The following is a 27,638-nucleotide window of genomic DNA, read 5'->3' on the forward strand; positions in this document are numbered from 1 at the left end:
CATGCATAACGGTGCACCAAATGGTTCCTTAAGTAAGTGCCATAAAAATTTTAGTTCCATAAAGAACCATACCTTTAATGAAGACTTTAAATAACCTTTTAAAAGTTCCAAAGAAACACTGTTCTTTATAGAACAATGTCTTCTTGTTGTATGGCATCATTTAAGAACTATTTTGAAGCACCTTATTATAGGAATAAAACGTGAAAAAATGTGCCGTACATGATATCTGCTTTGCTCTCCACCAGATTGATGTCCTCAGGCCGAAGTTCAGGAACCCAGCGCTCCAACTCCTCAATCCAGGGGTACTTTAATGAAGATGGCACCACGATGAGGAGAGGCCACTCCTGCCTGTAAAGGTACGCAACCGAGATGGCCTGCACAGTCTTCCCCAGGCCCATCTGCAGCATCAAAAGCAATGATAAGTACACCCTACTCTCAGTTGTAATCTGGGACAGATCATTTTGACAATAAATCAACAAGTCAAATGCAAACTTTTGATAAGCCAGATTTGGTCCAAAATTCATTTTTGTCCCCTTTTATCTTTTCAGCCTTTTCTTAAAGTCAGAACTGCTGAGTAGCCAGCGCACGGTGAGTAAAGCGCAGTGACTTGGTTCCGATACATCAGCTCACAGACGCCTTGTGCTAATCAACATCACCTTAGGATTGACGAGGGGGTAGAGTACCATCTACCCACCCAGAGAGACCGAAGCCAATTGTGCTCTCCCAGGGCTCTGGCAGCTGACGGCAAGCTACATGACCAGGATTCCAACCAGCGATCTCGCGATCATAGTCCCTCACTCCGCACTCCCAGGAGCCCATATTTGAAGTCGTCAAAGGCCAAATATAATTTCACCCCTTGCTCCTTCCACTCAGCCCTATCCATCTGTTTTGCATGTGCATGCCTAGGGGGTAGGGTGTCCCGATTTTCATTAGGCTAGAGGGGTAGGGCGAAGTGATGGGGCTACAAGGGTGTTCAAACAGAGTTTTCAGAGGAACACTAAAAATAGAGGGTTTTGAGAATCACTGGCAAGATGGTGCCACAAGCAATCAAAGGAACCCACATGTTTGAGTATTTTCCTTTATTCTACCACTATTTTATGATTTCAATGTTTTTTAATGGCCTTTTTTTACCATAACAAGCATTAAAACATTGCTAGGTTCTTGAAAGGGTTGTCCCAATTCTTAGGGGGAAGACTCCAACCCTTCTTCTTGTAACTCTGTTCCAAGAGGTAGGATTACATTTGAAAACAAGGGCTAGGGGTACAAATTATAAATGGGATTGGGCCTTAAAATAATAAGTAATTTCCCCTTCCTTAGTTTGTCTCAGTAGCTATATAGCTAGCTAACTTCCTGTTCCACCTTAAATGGTGCAACAGATGACAGAGGCTGTAGAATTTAAGGTGGAATGGAAAAATAGCTCCCATCACAGAGCAATTGAGAAACGAAAATTATAATGAATTGCTGCACCACCTGCCACCTTTCCTTTCTTAAGACATACAATGTCCTGAAGTTAACCGGCAGGGTTGCCTACAGGTTATTGAAGTGTTGTCCCAATTCTTTGCGGGACGATTCCAACCCTTCTTCTTGTAACTTTGTTCCAAGGGGGAAGGGTTACACTCAAAAACAAGAGCTAGGGGTACAAAATTGGATTGGGCCTAAAAGAAAGTTACCCCCCAAGTTGCTTAATTCATCTCAGTAGCTAGATAGATAGCTAACTTCCCGTTCCGCCTTAAATGGTGCAACAGAGGCTGTAGCATTTAAGGTGGAATTGAAAAATGCCTCAGCTCTTTCTCTTGTAACTCTGTTCCTATTGGAAGGGTTACAAAAAAACAAGGGCTAGGGGTACAAATTAGAAATGCAATTTGGCCTAAAAAGAAAGTTACCCCTACTTTTCCCTTCCTTAATATAAAAGAAATAGTAACAATGTAAAATGAAACATGCTTACCTCATCTGCAATTAAACACCTGCAAGAGAGAAAGAAAAGACAAAGAATTATTCCTCACTTCTTTTTTCAATCCAATCTGAGAGTTCAATTAGAGCAACAAATCCTGACTTTAGAGGTGATCAAAAGCAACGGTCATCCCTTAAGCAATGCCCCAAATAATTACCCAGCAAATTACGTTTTTAATTTCTCCCTACAATCGATGTCTGGGGAGGCAGGCCGGGCCCGAGTTTATTGATCCGGTCGTTATTGTGGAACCGGAGCTTCCCGTCTAGTGCGCCTTGCTCAATATCCTTTCACACACACCTGAACTTGCCAGCCAATTTAGACGGAACAGCCGCGTCTGAAAAACAAGGTTCAATCTCGGAGCAAGCTGAGCGGAGAGCTGCACAGACACTGGCCTATAGAGTGAGGGAACTGGAAAATGGCTGAACGAGCAGGACCCCTGCGCTGACCCGTGAATATCACTGCACAGGATGTGCTAATGAATAGACAGGCTTTGCTCAATTAAATTGCTAATTAACAGCAGCGACCAGTACTTCTGCATAAAAAAGAGGTACACAACAAGAGCAACAAGTATTAAGCGATGTAGACAAAAACAGCATAGTTACAATAATAAGGCAGAAGAATATATAGGAATTTACAGGAAGTACTGCACATATCACTGAGAAATTAACATGCCATTACTACTACGACCACCCCTCCACAGACGCAAAGCTTACTGAGGTTTCCAAGCTGAACCTACATGAACGAGTGTGAGACAAGTTCAAAAACTTCTACCATGGCAAACCTTGTAAAACAGCATATGTGGATTTTAAATAACTTTATCTGTATTTAGCTAGTTAGCTTTATGCACCTCTAGCTGCGTTAGCCTAAGCCAAGCCCAAAAAAAACAGCACTGCTCTGAAAATACACACACTATAGTTGAATTTACTACTTTACAGATCCCAGTAATGTACTGCCTAGTTTAGCAGATACCATACAAATCTGCAGCCTGATCTAGATCTCAGTTATAAAAGCAAAGCCAGTAAAGACTCAAATTAAACAGCTAAATAGCTAGGCTAGCTATCTGCCAGTAATGGCCATGTTTTTAACCTGGCAACCTCGGGGGAGGAGAATCTGTGTTGGGGAATGAGCAGCAGGTGAAGACAGAGAGCACATCACATAATCATCAGTCACATACTGCACAGTTCTAGTAATAAAATACGGGCTTTAGCTCTGCTGAAAACATATGACAGTGTTTGAACTTTGCATGTTTCCTTAATATCTGATCACATCCTGATCATTTTATGATTTAATGCTAAAAAACATAATCCTGAATGGTCCTTTAATTTATCGGTACAGTTCTGGAGACTGCAGGTTCAATCCCAAGTTATGCCACAAACATCTGTTTGATTATTGGTTGATTATTCGCAGTCCAGCAGTGACACTAAGGTGTTGAAAACCTCCAGCAGCACTGCTGTGTGCTGTGAATGACCCACCACCCAAATAATAACTGTTCTTTTCTGGTCCTGTGGGGTTCTTTAGCTAATTTGGCTATGACAAATAACATTCCTTAAATACAGCTTTTTCTTTAACTCCTGCCACACCTCCCTCTTACAAAATAAACCTCTCAAATCAAACCCCCTGCAATTTTTAATTGATCTCTGGAGTCATTAAAGTGTGGGTGAACAACAGAAGCCTCTGCCCCTCCATGCCCACTTTACTCTAATAGGCTGCACTCAGATGTTCTCTTTTGATCACCAATGGTAGTTATGCGACAGGATGCAAGAGAGACCCTGGGAACAGACAGAGCAGCACACCAAAAACAATTGTATTTTGATAAGTGTTAAAATCGATCATCCTTTTTAAGTCAGTAAACACTTGCATTAAAAAAGTCCTGCAACCAGTGGCACTACCTGTTTTAAACACCTTTTCCAGTGTACTACCTCAACAGGACAATGCTCGCCCACATGCTGCTATCTCAAGAGCTTGCCTTAAAGACACAGAAGCTATGTCTCAGATATAGTCGTGCTTAAAGGGGCACTAAACCCTCAGCTCAAATTTGAAAAAGGCTAAAAAAAATGGGAGGAGTAGTTTGGGAGGGGCACTGAGTGATGTATGGGTTTAGAGGTAGGGCAGGAGGGAGAGCTGATTGGCTGAGCTGCAGCAGCGGCAGTGTGCCTCTGATAGCGGTGAGACCCAGATGGTTGGACGTCAGCAAGGGGGTGGTATTATTGATTGACTGGTCTGGATATTGTGATGTGACTGCGTAACCAAAAACACAAAAACATCATCTACGCCTATAGCACATTGTTTTTTTTTTAAGGTTAGGAAATGTTTTAAAAAGTTTTAAGCAGGACTCAACTTTAATTCTCTGAAAATCTGCCCTCAGTGGTCATACCCAGCCCTACTATGCAGTAGTCTCCTTGCTTTGAGTCATGGATTAATCAATGCCCAGAACAATCTGTCCTTGGTGTTCATACAGACTTTTGGCCATAGCATCAACATTTAGCATCAAGTTTTAAAAATGTACACTCGTCGGGAAGTGGTCCACGGTCTAAAGTGCTGCCACTATGTTCGGGAGATCGCTGGTTCTTGGCCATAGCATTATTAATCATCAAGCTTTAAGAAGTTACACTTGTCAGTGTCCAAATCAAAGTTTTATTCCTATCGCAAACCCTACTTCTTTCCATATCAGATACTATGTTCTCTCATCATGAAGAGCAATAATCAATAAGTCCTTTTTCATTTTCATCAGTATGGACACTACTGGTGAGATAGAGAAAGCGGAAAGAGAGATAGTGCGAGCGTTAGCCTCGTTTGATATTAGTTATTCAAAGTAAATGTCACTTTACTTTTGTTCCCGCTGAGAGGGAACTCATAAGGAAGATATATTTGTTCTTCTGCTTTAATCTTCATTTTAGAACAGCGACGGGCGCGACTGTGATCGTCCATTGCGCCTTTGAGGGGGGAAATTTTAATTGCTCCGCCATGTCGCGGTAAGCTGGGGGATTTGCACCAAAACAAATGAAGCGGTCCTGCGAGTGGCTAGCCTGAACGAGAGAGAGATCCACAGAGAGAGAGAGAAAGAGCTGTGGTGAATTAAAACAGTTTGAGGGCACTACTGCTTCTGCCCACAGAGTCTGACTCTTTGAATGCTTGTACCTAATGAGGGAGAGAGAGTGAGCGAGAGAAAGAGAAAATAGATGCAGATAGAGAAAGTGACAGTCTGCTTTGTGGGGGACAAGCGAGTTAGACAGCTTGAGTGGTAAAAGAGATATACACACCTATATGCACACATACACCTCGTCCTTAGGTGGGAGAGAATGATTAATGTTCTCTATCCTTTTTCTCTCCCCCCGCCGAATTGATCCAGCACTATGCTCAGGTGTGTGCGTGCATGAACGCGCCACTGTGTACAAGTGTATACCCGCACATGTGCCATTTCCTCGCTCATTAATCACTCTTCTTTAAATAGCGTGGCCCGTGCCAGGCGTGTGTTCTCAGCTTCTGGGAGGGGCCAACCGGCCTCTCTGGCGGCAGACGACACCTCCCCAAGACCTTTCGCTCGTGGTTTTAAAATGTTATCTCCAAGAAGCACGAGGTTCAAATGTCAGACGGACGCCCTGCCAGGGGGGCTTGATCGTCTACAGCCCTGCAGGAGAAAGAAATAGGTTCGGGGGACTGCCCGGGAATCCATTAGCCTGGTTTGTTCTCTGTCCTTCTGGGTCAGTGCTGCTGGTAGAGTTGACAGGAGACAGCTGCTGGAGTTTTAAAACACTCCTACCCAGTTGGTCTACCTTGCACAGGTAAAGTCAGAGGCAGAAGCCCATGTGTTGCTGCACAGTTTGTGTTGGTCATCCTTTAGTTTTTCAGCAGCGACACAGAGTTGTTCAAGAACTCCAGCAGCATTGCCATGTCTGTCACTACTGTATCGGTCACTGCAGTGCTGAGAGTGACCCACCACCCAAAAAAAAAAAAACTTCAGGTCGCGTGTTGTTCTTTGGCCAATTTGGCCCTTCTGTGGACAACCGCTTAATTCATTTTGGGTCATGGGGGAGCTTCTTTGGCACGTCTTTGGACGTGGGAGGAAACGCACAAGGAGAACATGCAAACTTCACCCAGAAGACAGACAGACCCAGACGCCTCAACCGGAAATTGAACCAAGGCCTTCAAGTTGTGATCCATTTCAGGTTGTGGGAAAGCTTCTATGGCACATCTTTAGACTGTGAAAGGAAACCCACATGGACATGGGGAGAACATGCAAACTCCTCCCCGAAGAAAGACCCAAGATGCCCCAGTCAGAAATCAAAAGGGCTTCTTGCTGTGAGGCAACAGTGCTATCCACTGCACCACTGTGCCATGCTACAATGGGGATTCATTGTCTTCTTTGGCACATCTTTGAACTGTGGAAGGACGCCCACGTAGACACGGGGAAAATGTGCAAACTCCACAAATATAGAGCCCGGTCACCCCAGGCAGGAATTAAACCAAGGCCTTCTTGTTGTGCGATGACAGTGCTGTCCATTTCTTACTGTGAGGCGACAGTGCTATTCACTGCACCACTGTTCTACCATACAATAGTGTTTTATTAATTCATTGTCAACCACTCAATCCATTTTGGGTCATCAGGAAGCTTCTTTGGCACGTGGGAGACATGCTGGTTTGTGTTGGTTTATTGGAAAGCTATTTTGGAATGTCTTTGGACTATGGAAAGTAACCCACATGCACACAGGGAGCACATGGAAACTTCACACAAAGAAAGACCCTGGTTGCCCCAGTCAGGAATCAAACCAAAGCCTTCTTGCTGCAAGGCAACAGTGCCATCAACTGCACCACTGTACAATGGAGATTCACCAAATAAAAACAATAAATTGCAGGCCCCCTGAAATATTCTGGTGAATCTGGCACTAAGGCTTGGAGGATAATTGTCAAGTTAGAGGAATTATTATAGTCTGCAGAATTATGGCAACAAAAAGTATTATGTTGGTAATCTTTCCTTATTATATGCACTTTCCTTTATGGCAACAAACACTGCCATATAACCAATAGCTTCTAATATTACACCCCTGTTGACAAATAAATAAATAATTAATGCACCCATATTGCACCATATTGAAATATGTATACAGTTATGTCTTAGGACACATATGAAAATGATAACAGGTGTAGCCTTTTGGACACTGGGTCTTTCCACAAGAGGTCACAAAAAATGCTTCCTCTACTTCCCTATACAGTGTCTTAGAGGCTACATACAATTACTTTTTCCACATAAGGCCAGATACACTTGTATAGAAATCATGATTTAAAACTGCTTTTTGTATTTACTCAGGTAAACAACAACAAAAGAAATCTGTAAGAGGGTAAATACTTTGTCACACCACTGTATATCACACAAACATACGTTCATTTCAGTCTAACATCTCCTTCTTGATGAGTTTTTTCATTTCTTTGTCAATGCATCTAACATTACCGCACATCAGAAGCCACTTAAGCCCTTTCCATTTAAGATGACTTAACAGAGTTAAACATAAAAGCATGCTGATTTTTCAATAACCTAACTTTATAATCTAGTAAATGAGCAAGATACATCATTATTATTTGTCCAAGGGCTCATTTACGCAGTGTTTAATTCTTTTGATGCAGCATTAAAAGCTACTCTTTGCTCTTTTGAGTTCCGACTTTGTTCTAGAAATAGCCCTGATCTTAGATAATCTCTGGATCTTTCGCCTTTGTTTGCACCACAATTACAACACGGCTCTAACTGCTCCTATTGAAGCCATGGATAGTCTCGTTGTCCTGATCAATAAGCATTGACTGGCTCAGCAGGCATGTTGGATATAGATGGCAAATACATTTTGTCGCTGAAAAGGGCGGAGGAGGTAAGTGCTGCGGTAGCAGGTTAATGCACTGAGCATCGTTCAGGGCTCATTAAGTCCTGTAATTCTGTCAGCATGCTGTATGCTAATCTAGATTCCTGCAGCACTGGCTTTAGCTTGCATGTCATTTTGCACTTAAACTCACAATCAGCAGGAGAGAGATTACTTCTAAGATATATAGATCATTTGCCTAAAAGCCATAACATTAATACCACATCCTTGTAGATCTATAATTACAGAGTAATGTAGTCCTGTATCTGGTTCTCTACATTCTTTATTATCCTCCTTTCACCCTGTTCCTCAATTATCAGGACCCCATGAGACTACCTCAGTGTAGGTATTATATAGTGTTGATATTGTCACAGGTACAAGTAGATCAGACACAGCAGTGCTGCTGTAGTTTTTAAACACCTTAGTGTCACTGCCTGACTGAGAATAGTCCACCAACAAAAAAAATATCCAATCAATAGTGTCCTGTGGTAGTTTCCTGCAAGCAGGACTACAGGATAATCAACACAAACTTTGGAAGCAGCTCTAGGTAGGAGGGTCTCAAAGAGTGGACAGTGAGTGAACACAGTGTTTAAAAAACACAGCAGCACTGCTGTGTCTCTTTGACACAGCAATGTCTCATCAATCCAACAGCACCATTACCATCGACTCGCTCTCACTCTCTCCGACAAAAGTTACTAGGAACCTGGGTGTTATGATTGAAGACCAGCTAATTTTCTCCTAATTTAGCTAGGTCAATTCATCTGCTAGTCAGCTGTATAATCCCAATCACCAGGAGGGTGACGTCTCTGACACATGTACCTCCTCCAACACATGTGAAGTCAGCCACCGCCTCCTCTAACTGCAGCCGATGCAGCATTGCCGAGTAGCATCACAGTGGCTCGGAGGAAAGCGCAGCGACTCGGTTCTGATACATCAGCTCACAGACGCCTTGTGCTGATCGACATCACCCTTAGGAGTGATGAGCAAAAAAAGGACCATCTACCCACTCAGAGAGAGCAAGGCCAATTGTGCTCTTTCAGGATTCCGGCAGTTGCTGGTAAGATGCATAACCGGGATTAGAACCAATGACCAGCATGTTTACAGTTGTTTGGACCTGCTGCTCCGCACTATACAATATCAGACAAATTTTGTTTGTCAAAACTGTTACTAATGCAACAGGCCACCCAACTCTTGGTACAAGCTGTGGTCATCTCACATCTCGACTACTGCAATGCTAACAGGCATTCCGGCATGTGTTGCTGTAAAACCACTTTAGAGGGTCCAGAATGCAGCAGCACGCCTGCTTCAATTAACTAAAACGGGAACATTAATGCCTACAAGGTGATGATGGAACAGGCTCCCTCCTTCTTGCACCTGCACCTAATACTATATGTTCCCTCCATGCCTTTCTTCAGTAAACTTCGCCTAGCTTTCCTAAACATTCACACAAATCAATCCAGACTGTTTCTATACCTAGTTCCCCGATGGTGGAACAAGCTACCTACCGCTACCAGAGAAGGAGCGTCCCTCGCTACCTTTAAGAATACTACTCCACTACTAGACTCTGCAACAGCTTCATCCACCAGGCAGTCAGACTTCTCAACGCACAGAGACAAAACTGAACCCCCACCCCACCCACCACTCACCCAACACACTCACACAAAACTAAACTGTACACCCCCCCTTTACACACACAAAGAACTGAACTTCACCCACACACACACACACACACACACACACACACACACACACACACACACACAGTCAGCACACAGAGGCTGACATGACTTTATTCCCTTCAGCAATATTTGCTGCACTCTTAAAAACTATAAACTCTACCTCAGTAACTGCTGTGATTATATATGTTCTATATGTCACAGTATGTCACACATCTCTGCACCTTATCCCCACTACACACTTTATTATACCGTATCGGTACTGCACTGTCCTGTCACTGTCTTTAAATTGTCTCCTCCTTTGTATTTATTGTATTTATTGTTATTTAGTGTTATAATTTTATAATTTTATGTTGCACTGTCGTCACTCCTGCACTTTATGTTGTCTATTGCTTGTTGTTCTGTGTTGCACCATGGTTCCGGAGGAACGTAATTTCATTACACTGTGTCAGATGACAATAAAAGCCTCTTGAGTCTTGACTTGAATGTTGTAAAATGACTAACCCCTTTAAAGAGCACCTACTCTCCTAACACCTCTAACAAACTAACTACTTCTAACCTTATTCCCTTCTCCCCCTCCTTCTTTCTTTTCTCATCCATCCCAATACTACCCTTCTGGCCTCTTTTAGGCCATTACAACTAAATAGTTTACTTGCCTCAAATTGTTATGTCTTCTATTGCTTATGTACCTCTTATTATTTGTAAGTTGCTTTGGAGAAAAGGGTCTGCTAAACACAAAATACAAAGTAATGTAACTCATACAAGACAACACACTAACACACCATCACCATTTCAATATCACTGCAGTGCTGAGAATGACCCACCACTCAAATAATACCTGAACTGTGGTGGTCTTGTGGAGTCCCTTTTGTGAGGAAAACTGTAAACTAGCACACTCTGTACTGCAAAAAATGTTACAGGAAAAAAACGACTGTAAAAATAGGCTGTTCAGGCACTTTTTGTAATTTAAATAACCTCAGAAGCTACAACATGGTCCCTAAAGATACATTAAATTCATCTTCCCAGGAGAAAAGTGGATTCTCATACTGCTTTTTGAATAAATAGAGTTAAGATAAGCCAAAAAAGAAAAAAATGATGTACCCTAGAGCCCTAAAGACATACCCTTGAGAGAACCACAACAGTGACAGTAAAAAAATACACTGCCTGGCCAAACTGAAAAAAGAAGGGGAAAAAAAGTGCACTAATATTTCATTGAGTACAATACACTGACATGCACCCACTATCAGACCTCACTCAAAGATCATTTACTTCGCCTTGTCATAAGTATGCTAGCCAGTATGAAGATCCACTCACAAAATAACACCTTACAGCTTATACAGGTGTGGGGGTTCCCAAAGCCATCCCCTGTGGTAACACTACATGATCAATGTACTGTACATAACCATGATTTTAGATTTATCGGTGTGTAACAATTACCAATAATTTATATAATTGGAAACTGACTCAAAACTCGAAGTCATACATAAGTAGAATGTGTAAACCTAACCCACCTCATGGAGGAGGCATGTAAGGAGGAATGTAAAAACCAGCTTAGAGTTGCACAGTGTTTAATGTGTTACATTTTAGCACATTTCATCTTGAGAGACGACACAAAACATTTCAGAAGACCTGCATAATGTTGCATTACAAAGTTGCAATGATGCTCTCATACATTTGACTAGGGGTGTGACGAGAAGCTCATCTCACAAGACGAGACGAAACACGATACTGGATTCATGAGAATGAGACGAGACAAGATTTGAAAATATTTTAAAGATTTTATTTAAAAAAATGAAAAATTACTTAAATAAAAATCTATTTTTCAACACAAACCAAACAGACTGGTCTCTCTTGCAAATTGAGTCTATAAAAATAGAAACAATATAAATAAGAAATAAAAATACAACTTTTCTAGGTCCTGTATAGTGCAAACAATAAGTACAAACCACAACCAGTCATATTAAGCCTATGGTTTCAGTCTTATGTAAATTTACTATAATTAACCATAACCAGTCATATTAAGACTACGCTCGAAGTGCAAACAGAGACGGAACTTTTTTTTTTCATAGGGATTAGTACAAGTGCCTATGATACAGTCATGTTTTTTTTTTAAGAATATCAGCATGTCTATATTTTCTGGAAGCAGCTGAGACCTTTGGACACTAACTACAGGAGTTGGAAAAAGAAACTGAAAGACCTGGTTTTAGACCACAATAATTTATTGGGGTGACGGACAGTTCTGGTGGAAACGGGAGAGTTGAGGTGCACATTGAATTCTGCCGTGATTTGAGCAGCCGTGGTTTTATGTTTTTTGGATACAATCTGGGTTAGCACCCGAACATCCCTTTCAGACAGCTTCCTCTTGCATCCACAGTTAATCCTGTTGGATTTAGATCGTCCTTCTTGGTGGTGTGCTGACATTACCCGGGATATCGTGGCTCTTGATACATCACAAAGACTTGGATTTTTAATATCATGATATTTCTGTGTCACAATATATTGTATACGATATAATATTGCCCACCCCTACACTGTAGTGACACAAAAAAACAAAGAAAAACTAACAATTATGAGAAATTTCACTATTCCATATATATATACTAAAAAAAAAATCATTCCTCATGTTTTAACCTTGTTCAGCCACTAGATGGATTAAACTACAGAGCTTGTGCACAGATGCAGATGCTTATTAATAGCTAGTGTTCTACTCCTCAGCTCCGCTAAACAAAACCTAGCTCAACTCAGCGTCAAAAACATTAACCAGATACCCCTCCTGAGAATGCATATTTTAGCCCATACAGTGAGTAGCTATTAGCACAGCAACATAACAGACAAAAAGCTCTATCCTCATATAGAAACATTTTTAGAGCACATTTCTCCGTTTTAATCTCGCTAGGTCTTGTGCCACGAGATGTCGTCACACCCCTACTGCTGACTGGAATAAGCTGTAGCTTTAGTACGTCTGATCAAAATTGTTTTATTATAATTATTTTAATACATTACTTTGACACATTACAAAGATTATTCCCACAATATTTCGATGATTTTTGGTAAGCTTTTGGCAACCAGACCAATTTGGTGCAATCTTTAACCATAGTACTGTCAGTAAAACCAGTATAAAGCTCTGCTGAAACTGAAACTTTCTGAAAGTCAAAACCGCAGCTCTAAGAATAGTCTACACTTCCAGCATCTCTATCCTGCTTGCTCCCAGCATGTTCACTCGGAAACCTTGTCCCTTTGTGTGTGTGTGCGTGTGTGTGTGTGTGTGCTTCTACTGTAAAGAAAGCAGTTCTGCTTCAGGGGGTGTTATTGAATTGTGGAGATGGAGGGATAAAGCCAGGGAGGGAAAGAAAGAGCTAGAGAGTGAGAGAGAGAGGGAGAATCAATATGTCAAAAAAAACACAGAGAGGTTATATTCTACTGCAAGAGAAGCATGGAAACAAATCTAATACAACCCCAAACAGCAGAATTGCACAGATCGAAAGAGACACTTTCAACAAACACACAAGCACTTACCAACATTACAAACAGCTAATGGAAAAAGCACAGCAGCACAGACAGAGTCGGACTTCTACTTCACATTCCCTCTGTTTTATACATGCAGACTGGCTGAAGGGTAACTGCTATTTTTGCTCCCTTGGGTGAGGAATTCTTCAAAACGAAAAGCAGCCTTGGATCAAATAAATAAAGTGCATCAGGTTCAATTCTATGCTTTTTAATGTTCATAATACCAACTAGAAGTGCCTGACGGGACTTGCACTAACCGTTACACAGTTAAAACAATCTGTGTAAAGACTGTATATACTGTTTATAATAATAATTCTTGTTATAACAGAGTTTTCCATTTTAAAATAACCATTGTATAATAAATGCCACTGTTTAAGGAATGCTGGCTGCCTGTAGGCTTCATTAAATGAAAGATGGAAAGATAAATAGGCTATGTATTGCTATTAGTGCTGGGCGATATACCGGTTAATTTGCTATTCTGCTTTTTATTTCCCCACTGGTATGCATTTTTCACATTCCGCCATACCACTAGAGGCACTGCAGAGCAATGAGTAGTACAGCACAGCCAAAGAGGCAGATACAGCTCGATAGCTAACGTTAGCCAGTTAGCATAACGAGCATGAGAGAAACAGCACTTTATCAGAGGAGCTCCTGCTGCTGCTCCTCACTGTATGAGTGTTTTAATCAGAGTAAAAAAAAACAGCAAACAATCTAAGTTTTTACAATTATTCACTCAGAAAGGAATAGGATGGCCTTTCATCCCCTAGACGAGCCCTGAATCAGTCCAGAGTGCAGCATCATTTATTCAGCACAAGTGATAAAACTCCCTAAAACTCTGGATACGAGGTGCAAAAAACTATAGCCCTTTAAAATATCAGAATAATGCACACTGAACTGAATAAATTTTTTCAACAGGAGAACCAAGGGATTTGTGATAAACTAATAAAACAGCTACTTAAATACTTTAATGCCTCTAATGGCTTTAATGTTAACATTCTGAAATTTTAAATTAAATTTGGGTCCAACTTGTGCAGTAGAACATATCTCTTTGACAAATATCTCTAAGCTCTAAACTTACATTTTGAGTATTTTGGGTCCATTTATAGAGTTTATGGAACTATTTAAAATTCTATCCACTTTTTTGGCAAAAACATGCAGTATTTCTCTGATATTTTCATTTGTTTCATTGCTCATTCATTTCATTCTGATCATACTCGGGGGTATTACAGCATATCTGTGCCAGACTCATAGATGCTCCAAGTTTAGTTTAGTTTATTTCAGTTTTGCCAAAACATATATACACATAAGAAAAAAAATTACAAATAAATAATAAAGGCTAAAGCATTGGCTTATTTTGCATACCCTATTTACCTTATATAAGCATTTTTGTAACACTGTAGTGACACAAAAAACAAACAAAAAACTAACAATGAGAAATTTCACTATTCCATATATATTAGAGGCCGACCGATCGATCGGCCAGCCGATTTAATCGGCCGATTTTTGTTATTTTTTTATCAATCGGCATCGGCCGATTTTCTTATTTGGCCGCGCCGATTTTAATCCGGCACATCTGCGGGCAGCTACTTGGAACGCAGCGCAAGGTTTCAAGAGTGAGCAAGACTTTCAACGGGTAAGGCATCCATTTTTACAGTCCAGTGTCCCAAAGTCTATATTTTCTCTCATGATTAGTAATCTGTGATGTTGCTTCATTTACTGAAAAAGAATAGAATTTCAACTGCATCGGTGTTGTAGCATTTCTCTCCAAACGAAACTATGCTTAGCGTTGATGGCAGGAGTGCATTTGGAATGCGCCCTGACTATGCAAGGCAAGCCCTATCTATAAGCTCTAGTATAAAATAACTGACGTATCTTCTTCAGAAATGAAAATCTAAGTAAATAAAATCAAATTAACACTTGATATTTTCAGTATTTAAATTATTTTTAGACGAAATGAAAAAGGGCAGGACTAAAACTGTTTAAGGATATTCGCAGCATCAGCTGCGCTGAAATAATAATTACTGGTTAGTCAGGATTATTAGAGGACTGTACTTCTCCTTATATATAAACAGTGTTGGGCACGTTACTTTGAAAAAGTAATTAGTTATAGTTACTCGTTACTTCTCCAAAAAAGTAACTGAGTTACTAACGGAGTTACTCCACTATAAAAGTAATTAGTTACCAGTAAAAGTAACTATCGCGTTACTTTTTATTATTCGCCAGTCAAAAAAAGGAAATCAATTATGCATTTACTATTATTATTAGAAAAATAACAAAAAATAACAAACGAAAATAAACCCAAAATGTTGACAAAAATATAATCTAACGAATTTCAAAAAAATAAAACGAAATTCTCCACACAACCAAAGAAAATTACTAAAACTTGTAATACTGAAAAAAGCGGAAAAACGCGTCTGGGGATGAAATTTAACAAACCAAGCCACACTCAAAAGAAATATGTATATATAAAACAAAATAATGGACAAAAACAACAATTTAATGCCCGTTAAAATGGTATTAATATAACAGCTTCACCAAAAGAGAATAGAGCTTAGATCGTGCCCAAAAAATCCGACCCAGCCGGAGCCCGTGCACATTCTGCCCAAGCCCGAACCATAAACTGTCATTATGAGCCTGACCCGATCCGCCCCATAAACTGGCTGTTTTCGTGCTGATTGAATGAGCGAAATATAATCAGAATTATGTTAATTAACACTGTAACATAGAAGCATAGAACTATTATTTAATTTAAATGATTTTTAAGAACAGCTACACACAATGCTGCAAGTCAAACGCGGAGGCGTTCACGTGCGCCCAGAGCTACGTGATTACAGTTTTCATTTTTATTATAGTTTAATTTTATTTTGTTTTTATTTTTTCTGTTCATTTTAGGGTGGGCTTGCTAGCGCGAGCGCTTTACACAAGAACTAACGGACCACGAGTGCCGCGCGCTCGGCACAACAACTCCCGCTGTACAACTCCGCTGTACAACAGCGCTTATAAATAAATTAAACACAAAAATGAGGGTATTCTATCAGTAATTTCAGTTCGTTTTAGTTAGTTTTATAAACACAAAATACAGTTCGAGATAGTTAGTTTTTCCTTTTAGTTACAGTCATAGTAATTAGTTAGATTACTCGTTACTGAAAAAAAGTAACGGCGTTAGTAACGCCGTTAGTTTTAACGCCGTTACTCCCAACACTGTATATAAATAAGCTTTATTGTAAACGAATTAATAAAACAAATAGTTTCTAAAATAATGGAGTTAAAATAAAACATCTCTTTTTCCTTCACTACAAACAGACATTAAATCATGCCGCCTCCTGCTGTTCTGCTGTAAAACTCACCCGTTTAAAGCGGTTTGCGCTGTTAGATATTAAATGAAACGATGAGCAGAATTTTCTGTTTTGTCGGGTTCTACTTTAGAACCCCCTCCAGACTTTTCTGATAAAAGCTCATTTTATCCTGAACCTATAAAGTCCGCGCTCTTCAGCTTTCTCAACTCATTTTCCGCTCACGCACCGAACCTCCAGTACAGCTGATGAGACGCGTTTCTCTGGCTAAGGAGCTCATTTGAAGAAGAAAAAAAAACAGATAAAGCTATATTTAAATTACAGCACCTGTCTGTTTTTGCATTATTTATAATTTTATTCTTAATTTAAACGTCACCCATTTTTGTAAAATAATAGCTGCAGCCCTAATGTGAACATTTTATAACATTGTCCTCCCATGTCCATTCGTTTTCAACTGCATGGAGTTGAAGAAGAAATGAGCTTTGCCGTTTTGGAGTAACTATCTAAAGTTGTCACATTATGAAAGTCTTCTTGCACTCTGTTAAACATATTAAAATGAATAATTAATAGACTAACAGACTGCAACAAGTCATACATTTGTTAATTAGTAGGCCCCTACAGTAAATTTTATATAATAGCCAACATAATATTTCTACTATAAACATGAATATATAGTGTATATAGAACATATGTTATATAATGAATAAAATAAAATGTTATGGATAATACAATCTAAATAAAATTAATATATTTTTTATTAACATATAGTGATATAGTAACATTAAAGTCACTATAAAATGCTAACCTTATTTTCAATAAATTGTGTGAAGTTTACAACTGTTGTTCCTCCTCTTACTAGTATGATTTTAAGCATGCCAAATAAATATAATACGATAGCATATCGGCCCTAAAAATCGGCAGGTCACATCGGCCATCGGCTGACTCTGACCACTAATGATCGGTATCGGCATCGGCCTTAGAAAAACCCATATCGGTCGGTCTCTAATATATATACTAAAAAAAACCATTACTCATTTTTTTACCTTGTTCAACCACTAGATGGATTGAACGACAGAGCTTGTGCACAGATGCAGATGCTTATTAACAGCTAGTGTTCTACTCCTCAGCTCCGCTCAACTAAACCCAGCTCAACTCAGCTTTAAAAACATTAACCAGATACCCCTCCTGAGAATGCCTCTTTTAGCCCATACAGTGAGTAGCTATTAGCACAGCAACACAACAGAGCAAAAAGCTCTATCCTCATGTAGAAACATTTTTAGAGCACATTTCTCCAACACCAACAGTTCAGCAGCAGCAACAGTCAGAAAGCTGAAACGATCATGTTTAAAATGATAGAATTTTTGTAGTACTTGATAAATCAGCCTTTTTTTTGCCATGCGGAATGTAGCCTTAACATTTGTTTGTTCCATTGCAATTAGGGGTGTCACGATTTCGTATCGAAATCGATCGAAATTGTGTCATGGTCTCAAGCCTCAAGGTCAAAAAGATGATCGATTATCCCTCCCTCTTAGCTTAGCAAATGGTGCAGCACGCTACGCAAGCGGCGCAGCACACTGTAGCCGACGCCGCGGACATTGTGACTGCTCAAAGAGCAGCCCTTTCTTGGACATTCTCATCCTCTTAAAGAAAATCTTGAAAATATAATATATATTTTGTCTAGCCTCAAATATGTTAATAGTTTTGGTACCTTAAGGAGCATCTTTCTCTCAGATAAAGTTAATAATATATCTTTGTTAAAGAAAAAAAAGTCTTAAAGTCTTATTTTTCATGTTTAACTGTTATAGTAGGATAGAGTTCAGTTTGTTAAGGCTCTAATTGTTCTATTATTTCATACATGACCTGTATTTATTATTTATTTTACATATTATTTTATTTTTATTACATATATATCTTAATTACATAATTTAAATGTGACCATTAGTGCCTAATGTAGTGTATTACAGATCACTTGTATCACTTTGCATCACTTATATCAAGCCACCTTTGGAAATAAGATATTGTAAATTTGATGAATCAAACCAATGAATGACCATAGATAAATCTAAAACTGGCATAGGCCGCTCTGCTGTAAAAAAAAAAAAAAAAGAAAAAAAAAGAAAATCGAGAATCGAATCAAATCGTGACCCTAAAATCGGAAATAAAATCGAGTATTTAGAGAATCGTGACACCCCTAATTGCAATTATATAACTTAATGTTGGCTAGTTTAATCTACCTTTCTCTTTTTCTACTCTCCTTTTCTTCCTTATTTCTTAGAAAAAAATTGGTCTTGCTCTTCTAGCACTTTCTAGGTGAATCTATTCCACCCTGATGAACTAGCTGAATCTGAATAGGGCTAAAGATGTCTCTGCAGTGTATAAATGTTGTTCACAGTTTATCTTCTAGCCCAAAGTACATAGTAGCATGGACAGGGCTGCTTGATTGCGTACATACTGCCCGCCTCATTGATTTTAATGCTCTTATGCTGCATCTTAAAGCAAGAACAAATTTGTCCTATTTGTTAAACTAGAGTTTAGATGAATTTGCCTTGAAATGAAGCCATCATTAGCTCTCATAACTGTTACACAAACACTAAAGGGTGAGATCAATTTCCAAGCACCCTAATGAGCCTTTCCACTCATAAACTGTCTGAAATGCTCGATCATAATAAAAAAACAGAGCAGCGAATTTACCTTCTAGACTGAGATGAATAACTGCAACCCAGATAACACAGCATTCACAGTACACACATACACTATGCACTAGGGGTGGGCAATATTATATCGTATACAATATATATTGTGACACAGAAATATCGTGATATTAAAAATCCATATCGTGATAATTGAGATGTTCTGTCTTAAAAGTTGTCTATTATTTACTGTGAAGCTTTAGGTGTATTTATTGTATAATTGTTTTAGTTTGCAGTTTATATGCATGCACTAAATATTCTGCAATACTATTTGCTGCATTATATTATTTTATGCTATATTATTTATTTTGTCACATTATGATTATGCTGTTATACTCTTATTCTATATTCCTGAAATTAATTATTTATTTTTCTGTTTTCCTTTATTGCCAAGTATATCATTATCGCAAAAATACCCTGAAATATCAAGATATTATTTTAGAGCCATATCGCCCACCACTACTATGCACATGGACGAAAGTATTGGGACACTTGCTCAATCACAGAGCGCGAGAGTGAAGAGAGAGCACGAGAAAAAAAAAGGGGCGAGCGAGGAAGACACGCACATACATATAGTGAGAAATAAAGCATCCTGATTGGCCTTACCTTATGCTTATTTGGCCAGTGAGGTTTCAGTGTGGGCAGGACTTTAAGCGCGAGACAGAGCGCGAAAGAAAAGCGGTGATTTAGGGCGCTTTCACACAGAGGAATTTTTGTACAATACCAAATCATGCTTAACAAGCAGAGTGGTAGTCTGAGAGTATTGAAACAGTGAGGCCGATAACATTGCTTCTGCTGTAGACTGAAAAAGAAACATTTGAATTTTACATAAAATTAATACAAGACAAAAGATTAGCATTTCAGCTTTTATTTCCAGTCATTTACATCTGGATCTGATACACAGTTAAAAAAATAGCACTTTCTGTTTGAAGCCACCCATTTTTCTTGTGAGCAAAAGTACTGGAACATATAAGGTGTGTTAAGAGGAGTAGCCAACATAAAAAACAGAGAGCTGTCTATGGTTGGAAAAAGTCAAATTTTGAAGCTGAGAAAAGATGGAAAATCAATCAGAACCACTGCACAAATACTAGCCATGGCTAGTACAACTGTTTTGAATGTCCTGAAGAAGAAAGTTGTCACTGGTGTACTAAATAACAGATGATAAACAGACAGATCAAGAAAAAAAAAACACAGCAGTTGATGACAGAAACATTGTGAATGCTGTAAAGAAAGACCCTAAAACAACTGATAATGGCAACAGCAACAACCTCCAGGCGGCAGGAGTGAAGGAATCACAATCTACTGTTCATAGATGTCTTAATGAATAAAATACAGAGGCTTCAACAGGAGATGAAAACCACTAAATAACAAGAAGAATAGGAAGGCCAATCTGTAATCTGTAATTCTCCAAGACGTACAGAAAAAAGCCTGTGGACTGATTATAGACTGATGAGACAAAGATTAACATTTACCAGTGTGATGGAAAGGCTATAGTGTGGAGAAAGAAAGGATCTGCTCATGATCTCAAACATGCCAGCTTATCTGTGAAACACAGTGGATGTAGCGTCATGATTTGGGCTTGAATGGCCTTCTCTGGCACAAGTTATTAATCTCCACTGATGTACAATGAACATCAGTGAAAACTCATAAGTCTACAGAAACATTTTGTCTGTCAATTAAAAAAAGACGCAACCAAACTGATTGGGAGATCCTTCTTCATGCAGCAAGATAATGACCCAAAACCCACTGCATGAAAAAAGCATCACAAATGAAGAATGCAATAGTTATGTAATGTCCGTGGGTCACAGGCTTGATGCAGTTACTGCAAGCAAAGGATTTACAACTAAATATCTTTAAGTCTTATTCGCTTTAATCTATTTCAAGTTTATCTGTTCCAGTACTTTTACAATGCCCTAAGATACAGTATCGATGCAACACTAATTTAATGTTTAAACCAATAAACACTGGTTGTTTTCAGATGTGCGAGTTTTTTTTACTGTTTTATGTACATGTCCAGCACTATAACACTACATGTGGGATTAATACTGAAGTAAGTCCTGTGGGACTGTGACAGCTCCATTGGCAGTGCAGTCTTTAAGCTGTCGTCAGTATGGAAAGCGCTCTAATTTCTCTTTATCACTAATAGAGAGCCTCTGGTCCTCTGGGGAGGCTGGCTGAAGACGCACCACTGCCCGGCTCTCTCACTCTGGCTCTAATTAACTGCCTGACCTCAGTCACAGTGAACACAGCTTCCCGTGTCCCTCTATCGATTAGGAACCCTCATCACTGGATATCTTGACTGGCTTCTCTGACCCTCCGCCACCAGGGCTCAGATCGACCAGGAGCAGAAGTAAATTACAGCGTGGGCTCTCTCTTAATCAGTCACAGAATCCCTTTCCAGTTAGTGTTATCAAGATAAATCACATCACGTTATTTCTCAATATGGATATATTTCTTTCCATAAGGAATCCATGGTACATTATAAAGAGGAGAGCTTGGTGCAGTTTAGTGTGTGAAGTGTTGAGAATACAATTACCACAGTTTTTCTTTTTTTCTGGTCCCTTTTTTCCATAGTAATTTACCAGATTTTAGGAAAGAACTAGAAGAACTATTCAATAGTTGCACAGCATTAAACATTCTCATTTCATGCTAAACTGACGATTTTTGGTCACCAGGGTGAAACTGGGGATTTTACAAAGTGGCTGGGAATATTGAGATATTGCTTCAAAACAATGAGATATTGCCTAAAAAAAATAAGATGGTATCCCAAAACAATAAGATATTGTCTCAAAATAATGAGATGGTATCCCACAACAACGACATAATATTCCAAACAACAAGATAGCATCCTAAAACAACGAGATAGCATCCCAAAACAATGAGACTGCATCCAAAAACAACAAGATAGTATTTTAAAACAAGCAATGCTTTTTGGTCACCAGGGTCATACTGGGGATTTTACAAAGTGTCTGCTAATAATGAGATAGGATCCCAAAACAACGAGATAGCATCCCAAAACAACAAGATAGTATTTTAAAACAACAAAATAGTAGGTCACAATGAGACAGTTTCTAAAAACAACAAGACAGTGTCTCAAAACAACGAGATAGTGTCTCAAAACAATGAGATAATGCTTAAAATCAAAAGCAGTCAAACATCTATATGTAACTGTTAAGTGTAATGCAGTCAAACCTTAGTCAAACATCTAAATGTAAGTGTATTGCAGTTAAACATTAGTCAAACATCTAAATGTAAGTGTAATGCAGTTAAACATTAGTCAAACATCTAAATGTAAGTGTATTGCAGTTAAACATTAGTCAAACATCTAAATGTAAGTGTATTGCAGTTAAACATTAGTCAAACATCTAAATGTAAGTGTATTGCAGTTAGACACTGGTCAAACATCTAAATGTAACTGTTAGGTGTAATGCAGTTAAACATTAGTCAAACATCTAAATGTAAGTGTAATGCAGTCAAACATGCAAACATCAAAGTGTAATGCAGTTAACTGGTAATTGTAGTTTGCTAATAATTGTACAGTAATGTGCATGACTGACCTTCCGTCTCTGGACAGAGCGAATTTGACCCCCTCGCGCTGAAACTGCAGCAGCCTCTTCTGTAACTTCTCAGGCAGGAGCAGTAAATCCTCATCCGCTCCCTGGAAACATTTCACCTTCTTTACAGCCTTCTGCTGACTTCTCTTCATTCTCTCTCTGTTTTTTTTTTTTTAACTCTAGCTCAGCCGAGAACAACTACTTAAACCGGCTGAGCTAACGAGCTGAGGTTACAGAGGGACAAAACTCTGCTAGAGTTCACCAAAACTGCTTAACCATTTTAATACAGGCTAAAAAACTAGCTAGCTGCTCCCACAGAGAGCTCTCTACTGTTTAACCTCTCTATAAACGCTGCGTGGTGTGAAATAAAGCGTCACTTTGTAAATAAACCCGCTGTATCCGCTCTCTGTGGTCCGTTAGCACAGGCGCTAGCTTAGTATGTTAGTAAGTTTACACCGCGCGGTGCTACTGCTGCTGTTTGACATTTCGCGGCATCTCGCGCGCAGAGCCACTGGCGTTCAGCGTCATATCCGCGCGACGCAGCACACACAGCGCATAGTGAAAGCACCTCTGTATTAAAGGCTGGAAAAAAATAAGAGACCACTTTTTTTTATCAGTTTCTCTGATTTTGCTGTTTATAGGTATATGTTTCAGTAAAATGAACATTGTTGTTTTATCCCCAAATTTATGCTCCTGCCTAATTTTGTTTAAATAATTATTATACACTTTCTGTAAAATCTATAAACCTCATTTCGCTTCTCAAATATCACTGTATTTGTCTGCTATATGATATTTCTAGCTGAAATTGCTGATCCGAGCAACCAATGGTTTATAAAGAAAAATCATGAATATTATCAGGAGTGTTCAAACTTTTCATACTATTGTAATTGTGTTTGGAATGGTTCACTCATTAACTCATTCACTATTTACTATATAGCCTTTGCTGACTAAGGAACGAACAAACAAACAGAGTATTTCAATTTGGGCTGCTCTGAGGATGTCTGACATCTGTTTTTCTCTTTCTATAAAGATGTATCCAAAATAATACAATCACCTGTGGACAATAAAAAAAGCTTTATTGTCTGTTGTTTTGCTGCCAGTGGAACTAATACATTGCAGTGGATGGAATCAAATCAAATTTATCTTTAGAATGTTTTTTTAAAACTAATGTTATCGGCAATCAGCATTAAAGAAATGTTGTAGCAGGGCAGAGAATCAGACAAAACGTACAACATACAACACAGAAACCCAAGGAAGTGACAGAGGCAAGAAAAAATCCCTCAGAGCCGGAGGAGATAAGGTCAAAGAACTTATAAATCAATGTCAAAAATGTCATTATGCATCTACATAGGCCTAATGAATTTAGGTGAATACCCACACAAGTGATGGAAGCAGGTGAAAAACAAATCTAGTTAGAGTATATAAACTTTGATGCAATTGGTAGTGCAGGGGGAAAAACTAAAAGTTCGAGACAGGTGGCATAAACTGGACAATGGGCAGCTGATCTGTGGTAGGTGATGGATTAGCCTAATTTCCAGAGACTTCCATAGACAAAAACACCTGAGAGTTGAACACCCATCGCTATCAGGTCAGGCAGGCAGTAACTCAGATGAAGGCCAAAAGAATAGATAGTATGAAACATTATCAAAGTGTGGCTAATGACTCTGGCAGACCTAATAATGCAGGCTAACTAAAGGAAGAGAGCCAGAATTTAACATAGACATGGAGGCACCCTGGAACACTGGCATCTACCCACTCCACTGTCCACAAACTTGAGTGATTGTGTACTCGTCAGAATTTTGGGAACTACTAGGAAACCAGAGCCATGTGATCTAAATAATTGTGACAGTTTATAATAGGAGGATTTATTATGAAATAATACTACATTGGTGTACTGTGGGTATATTTTAACCCTGTATAAAACTTATTAAAAAAAAAATATTCTACACATACAGCACGGATAAAAGAGACTACTTCAGTTTCCGAATCAGTTTCTCTGATTTCACAATTTATAGGTATATGTTTGAGTAAAATGAACATTGTTGTTTTATTCTATAAACTACAGACAATATTTCACCCAAATTTCAAATAAAAGTATTGTCTAAATTATAAAATAACAAAAAAGATGCAGAACTTTCAGACCTCAAATATTACAAAGAAAACGAGTTCATATTCCTAAAGTTTTATGAGTTCAGAAATCAATATGCGGCGAGTAAACCCTGGTTTTAATCACAGTTTCATGCATCTTGGCATGTTCTCCTCCACTAGTCTTACACACTGTTTTTGGATAACTTTACGCCACTCCTGGTGCAAAAGTTCAAGCAGTTCAGCTTGGTTTGATGACTTATATCCATCATCTATTTTCCTCTTGATTATATTCCAAAGGTTTTGTCAAAGAAACTAAATTAAAGAAACTTAATTTTTAAGTGTTTTTTTTCCAGAGCTGTATTATTAAACATAGAACGGATTTAAGGAGGCGGGAGTTATGGCTGTGTTATAATATGTGATTGGCTGTGGTCATTGCCAGTCACTCAAGTTCCCGCTGCCGTTTCTTCTCTGCCTTTCTGGCCTAGTCGTCGGCTCGGTTCCAACAATAATACTCGCTTCCTACCTAGGGTGCTTACTTTGTACTTTCTCTTCTCCTTTTGTGTCGGCCGCTGCTGAAACATTACGCCCTAGCCAGGCGCCCTAGCTAGACCGCAGTACGCATATTGGACCACAGCCCTAGTAGCCTCAGTGTTGCTGACTGATTGACTTGTTCAGTTTAGCGAGCTAGCTGTACATGCTTGTGCGACATTGATTTTTGTTGTTCTTCTGGAAAGTTTTTCATTCTTATCTTCCATACAGGTACGGCTGTGGTTTATTTTGTGTTATTGGCCTGTGTGTTGATGGGTTTTGGGGTTTTAGTGACGTTTATTGGGTTAGCACGGCTGGGTTTTTGTTTTGAGTGTAAGGACATTTAGTTAGCTTGAGGTGAGCGGCTAGTAGCGAGCTAACTAGCTAACGTAGCGTTAGCTATCGGCATTAGCCGGTTATTTTAAACCGAAATCTGGCTATTGAGCTAGCGAATAAGCTAACTGGAAAACTAACTGGTGTTAGCTAACTTAACTTCTCAAGCCAACTCGTTAATAAGCCGTCTTACGTATAACAAGTCGTTTTAAAGTAAGCGAAGTCGTGTCTTATTATTATAAAACGACGTTGAACCAGCTGGCCCGCACGCTAGCCCATGCCGTGCTGAGGAAGCGACATTAGAACCGGCTAGCCGCTTTTGACACCGCTGCTTCACAGAGTTAAGGTTAGCTAGGTTAGCTAACTAGCCAGTTCATAATTAAACGTACGCTTTAGCTTGGGCTGTTCGCTAAAGTTAGTCACCTAGCTAACCTACGTTGGCTATTCGACCAGTTAGCTAGCTTCGTTAGCTGGCTATATTTGTGTGAATATAAGCACGTACACCTGTGTACCGTCAGTCACCCGGTAACTAACGCTAGCTAGCTAGCGTTAGCTGCGTTAGCTCGTTAGCTAAGTTAGCTTTAGCCCAGCCTGCCATTAGCTGGCTGTTGAGAGCTCTTGACGTTTCCTAGCTAATGTATCTAACGCTAGCTAGCTGTGGTAATGGAGAGGGCCTGGCTGGTGTTTGGGGTCACAGATAATTGATTTTTTGTTTTAACCATTTTAAAGTGGTTCTGAACAGTTTTAACTGATTTTTACTTAATTCATTTCGTCATTTGTCAAATAATGCCTGAAAGCAGTGGTGGAAATAGTGTAGCCCAGCTAACTAACAGTTAACCCCCTTGAGTTACTCTAGAGATATCCAAGCAAACTTAAGTTAACTTGCTAGCTAACTAACTAACTAAGTAGTTACCTAATGTAAAATATTACTCCAGTAAAAGTAAAACAAAAGGCATTTATTTTAATCTCCGCTTGAATTAAATTGTCTGCCTTCAAATGTAACACTGTAAGTATTAAAAGTAAAATGTTGTGATGTATTGATAATTAAAGTTACTGTAACGTTAAATGTACTATTATAGTATTTTTGTAATAAGGGTCTTGGTTAGTTAACTTCAGTTTTAGATGTAAAGTCTCTAACCGCTAGTCTCCCTTTTGGTTCACTAAACGTCTAATAAATATATTGTTAATAATTAGTCTGATACTGATGTTTGTTAAAATAGACATCAAATAAACATAAAACATTTAAAGCAAACAAGTTATGTTAGGAATAACCAAATGGATATGATTAACTTTTTGCGATTAACAAAACGCTTGTCACAATAATTGTATTATTGTCTTATTGTGCAACGCACAGACATGTACTTTTTTCAATTAAATTGTCTTAATATTCTAAACAATATTGAATCATTATTATGCTAATACGTATTCAGTGGCATAAAATGGTCTTGATATGACACTAATATAGTTTATAGCAATTATTTCTGGAAAATTTTATACCTTAATAGTTATTGCGACAGCCCTACTTTACTGTATCTGTCTATATTCAATATATTCCATAGTGAACTTATGCAATACTTCTAACATATTTAATTAAGTGTTTGTTTGCCCTGGTTTGCTACACCTTGTTCATTAAGTCAAAATATGTTTAAAACAACATGTATTCTGTACCATGATTTTGCTTTATGCTTCTTTTGTTTTTTGGAAAAGTAAAATTTTTATACACATCATCTAAAACATTTACTTCTTTAGGTTGTGCTTAATGTAGTGGAGTAAAAGTAAAAATCTACCCAAAATAGAAATACTTAAGAGTACAGCTAAATTAAATAAACAACAGTAACGTTCCATTCATTTGGAAACTGCCATGATTTAGTTATTACAATTCAGCAGGCGAACATTAAACTTACACAGTGAAACTTGTCTGTGCTGGCCCACATTCTGTTCACTGTTTGGTCAATGTCGACCTGTCAGTCCTGTAGTCTCTGATGTGTATTTTAACAAACCAGTGCAGCTTGTTGTCACTTTAACACATTTTTAACCCTAGCTGACCTTTTCGGCCTAACGTGGGTGTCCTGCAGCCTCTCTTTAAAGATATTAAAACCTTGAAGAAGGTCATTCAGGCTGTTTGCTCTGTGGCTTATGCACACTTAATCTGTAGCTACAGGGTCAGTCAAAAGT

The 27,638-nt window shown here is 38.8% G+C and overlaps 2 protein-coding genes across 8 annotated transcripts in view; one reads left to right on the forward strand and one right to left on the reverse strand.

Annotated features, from left to right (window-relative positions):
• Positions 1-23,030, reverse strand: part of zranb3 (zinc finger, RAN-binding domain containing 3) — a 111,075-nt gene extending 88,045 nt beyond the window's left edge. Inside the window, exons 1-3 of the mRNA XM_049471415.1 lie at positions 22,518-23,030; positions 1,946-1,964; positions 220-398 (exon numbers count right to left, since the gene is read on the reverse strand). Coding sequence (XP_049327372.1) covers positions 220-398; positions 1,946-1,964; positions 22,518-22,666 — 347 coding nt within the window. The 5' untranslated portion in view covers positions 22,667-23,030. The remainder of the gene's footprint in view (positions 1-219; positions 399-1,945; positions 1,965-22,517) is intronic.
• A 2,213-nt stretch (positions 23,031-25,243) lies between these two features.
• LOC103025331 (R3H domain-containing protein 1) overlaps positions 25,244-27,638 on the forward strand; it is a 75,609-nt gene continuing 73,214 nt past the window's right edge. For all 7 annotated transcript variants that reach the window (XM_007257067.4, XM_007257068.4, XM_007257069.4 and 4 more), the window contains exon 1: positions 25,244-25,361. The gene's annotated coding sequence lies outside the window, so the exon portion shown is untranslated. The remainder of the gene's footprint in view (positions 25,362-27,638) is intronic.

Source organism: Astyanax mexicanus, chromosome 23 (genome assembly GCF_023375975.1).
Source record: "Astyanax mexicanus isolate ESR-SI-001 chromosome 23, AstMex3_surface, whole genome shotgun sequence".
Lineage (NCBI taxonomy): Eukaryota > Metazoa > Chordata > Actinopteri > Characiformes > Acestrorhamphidae > Astyanax > Astyanax mexicanus.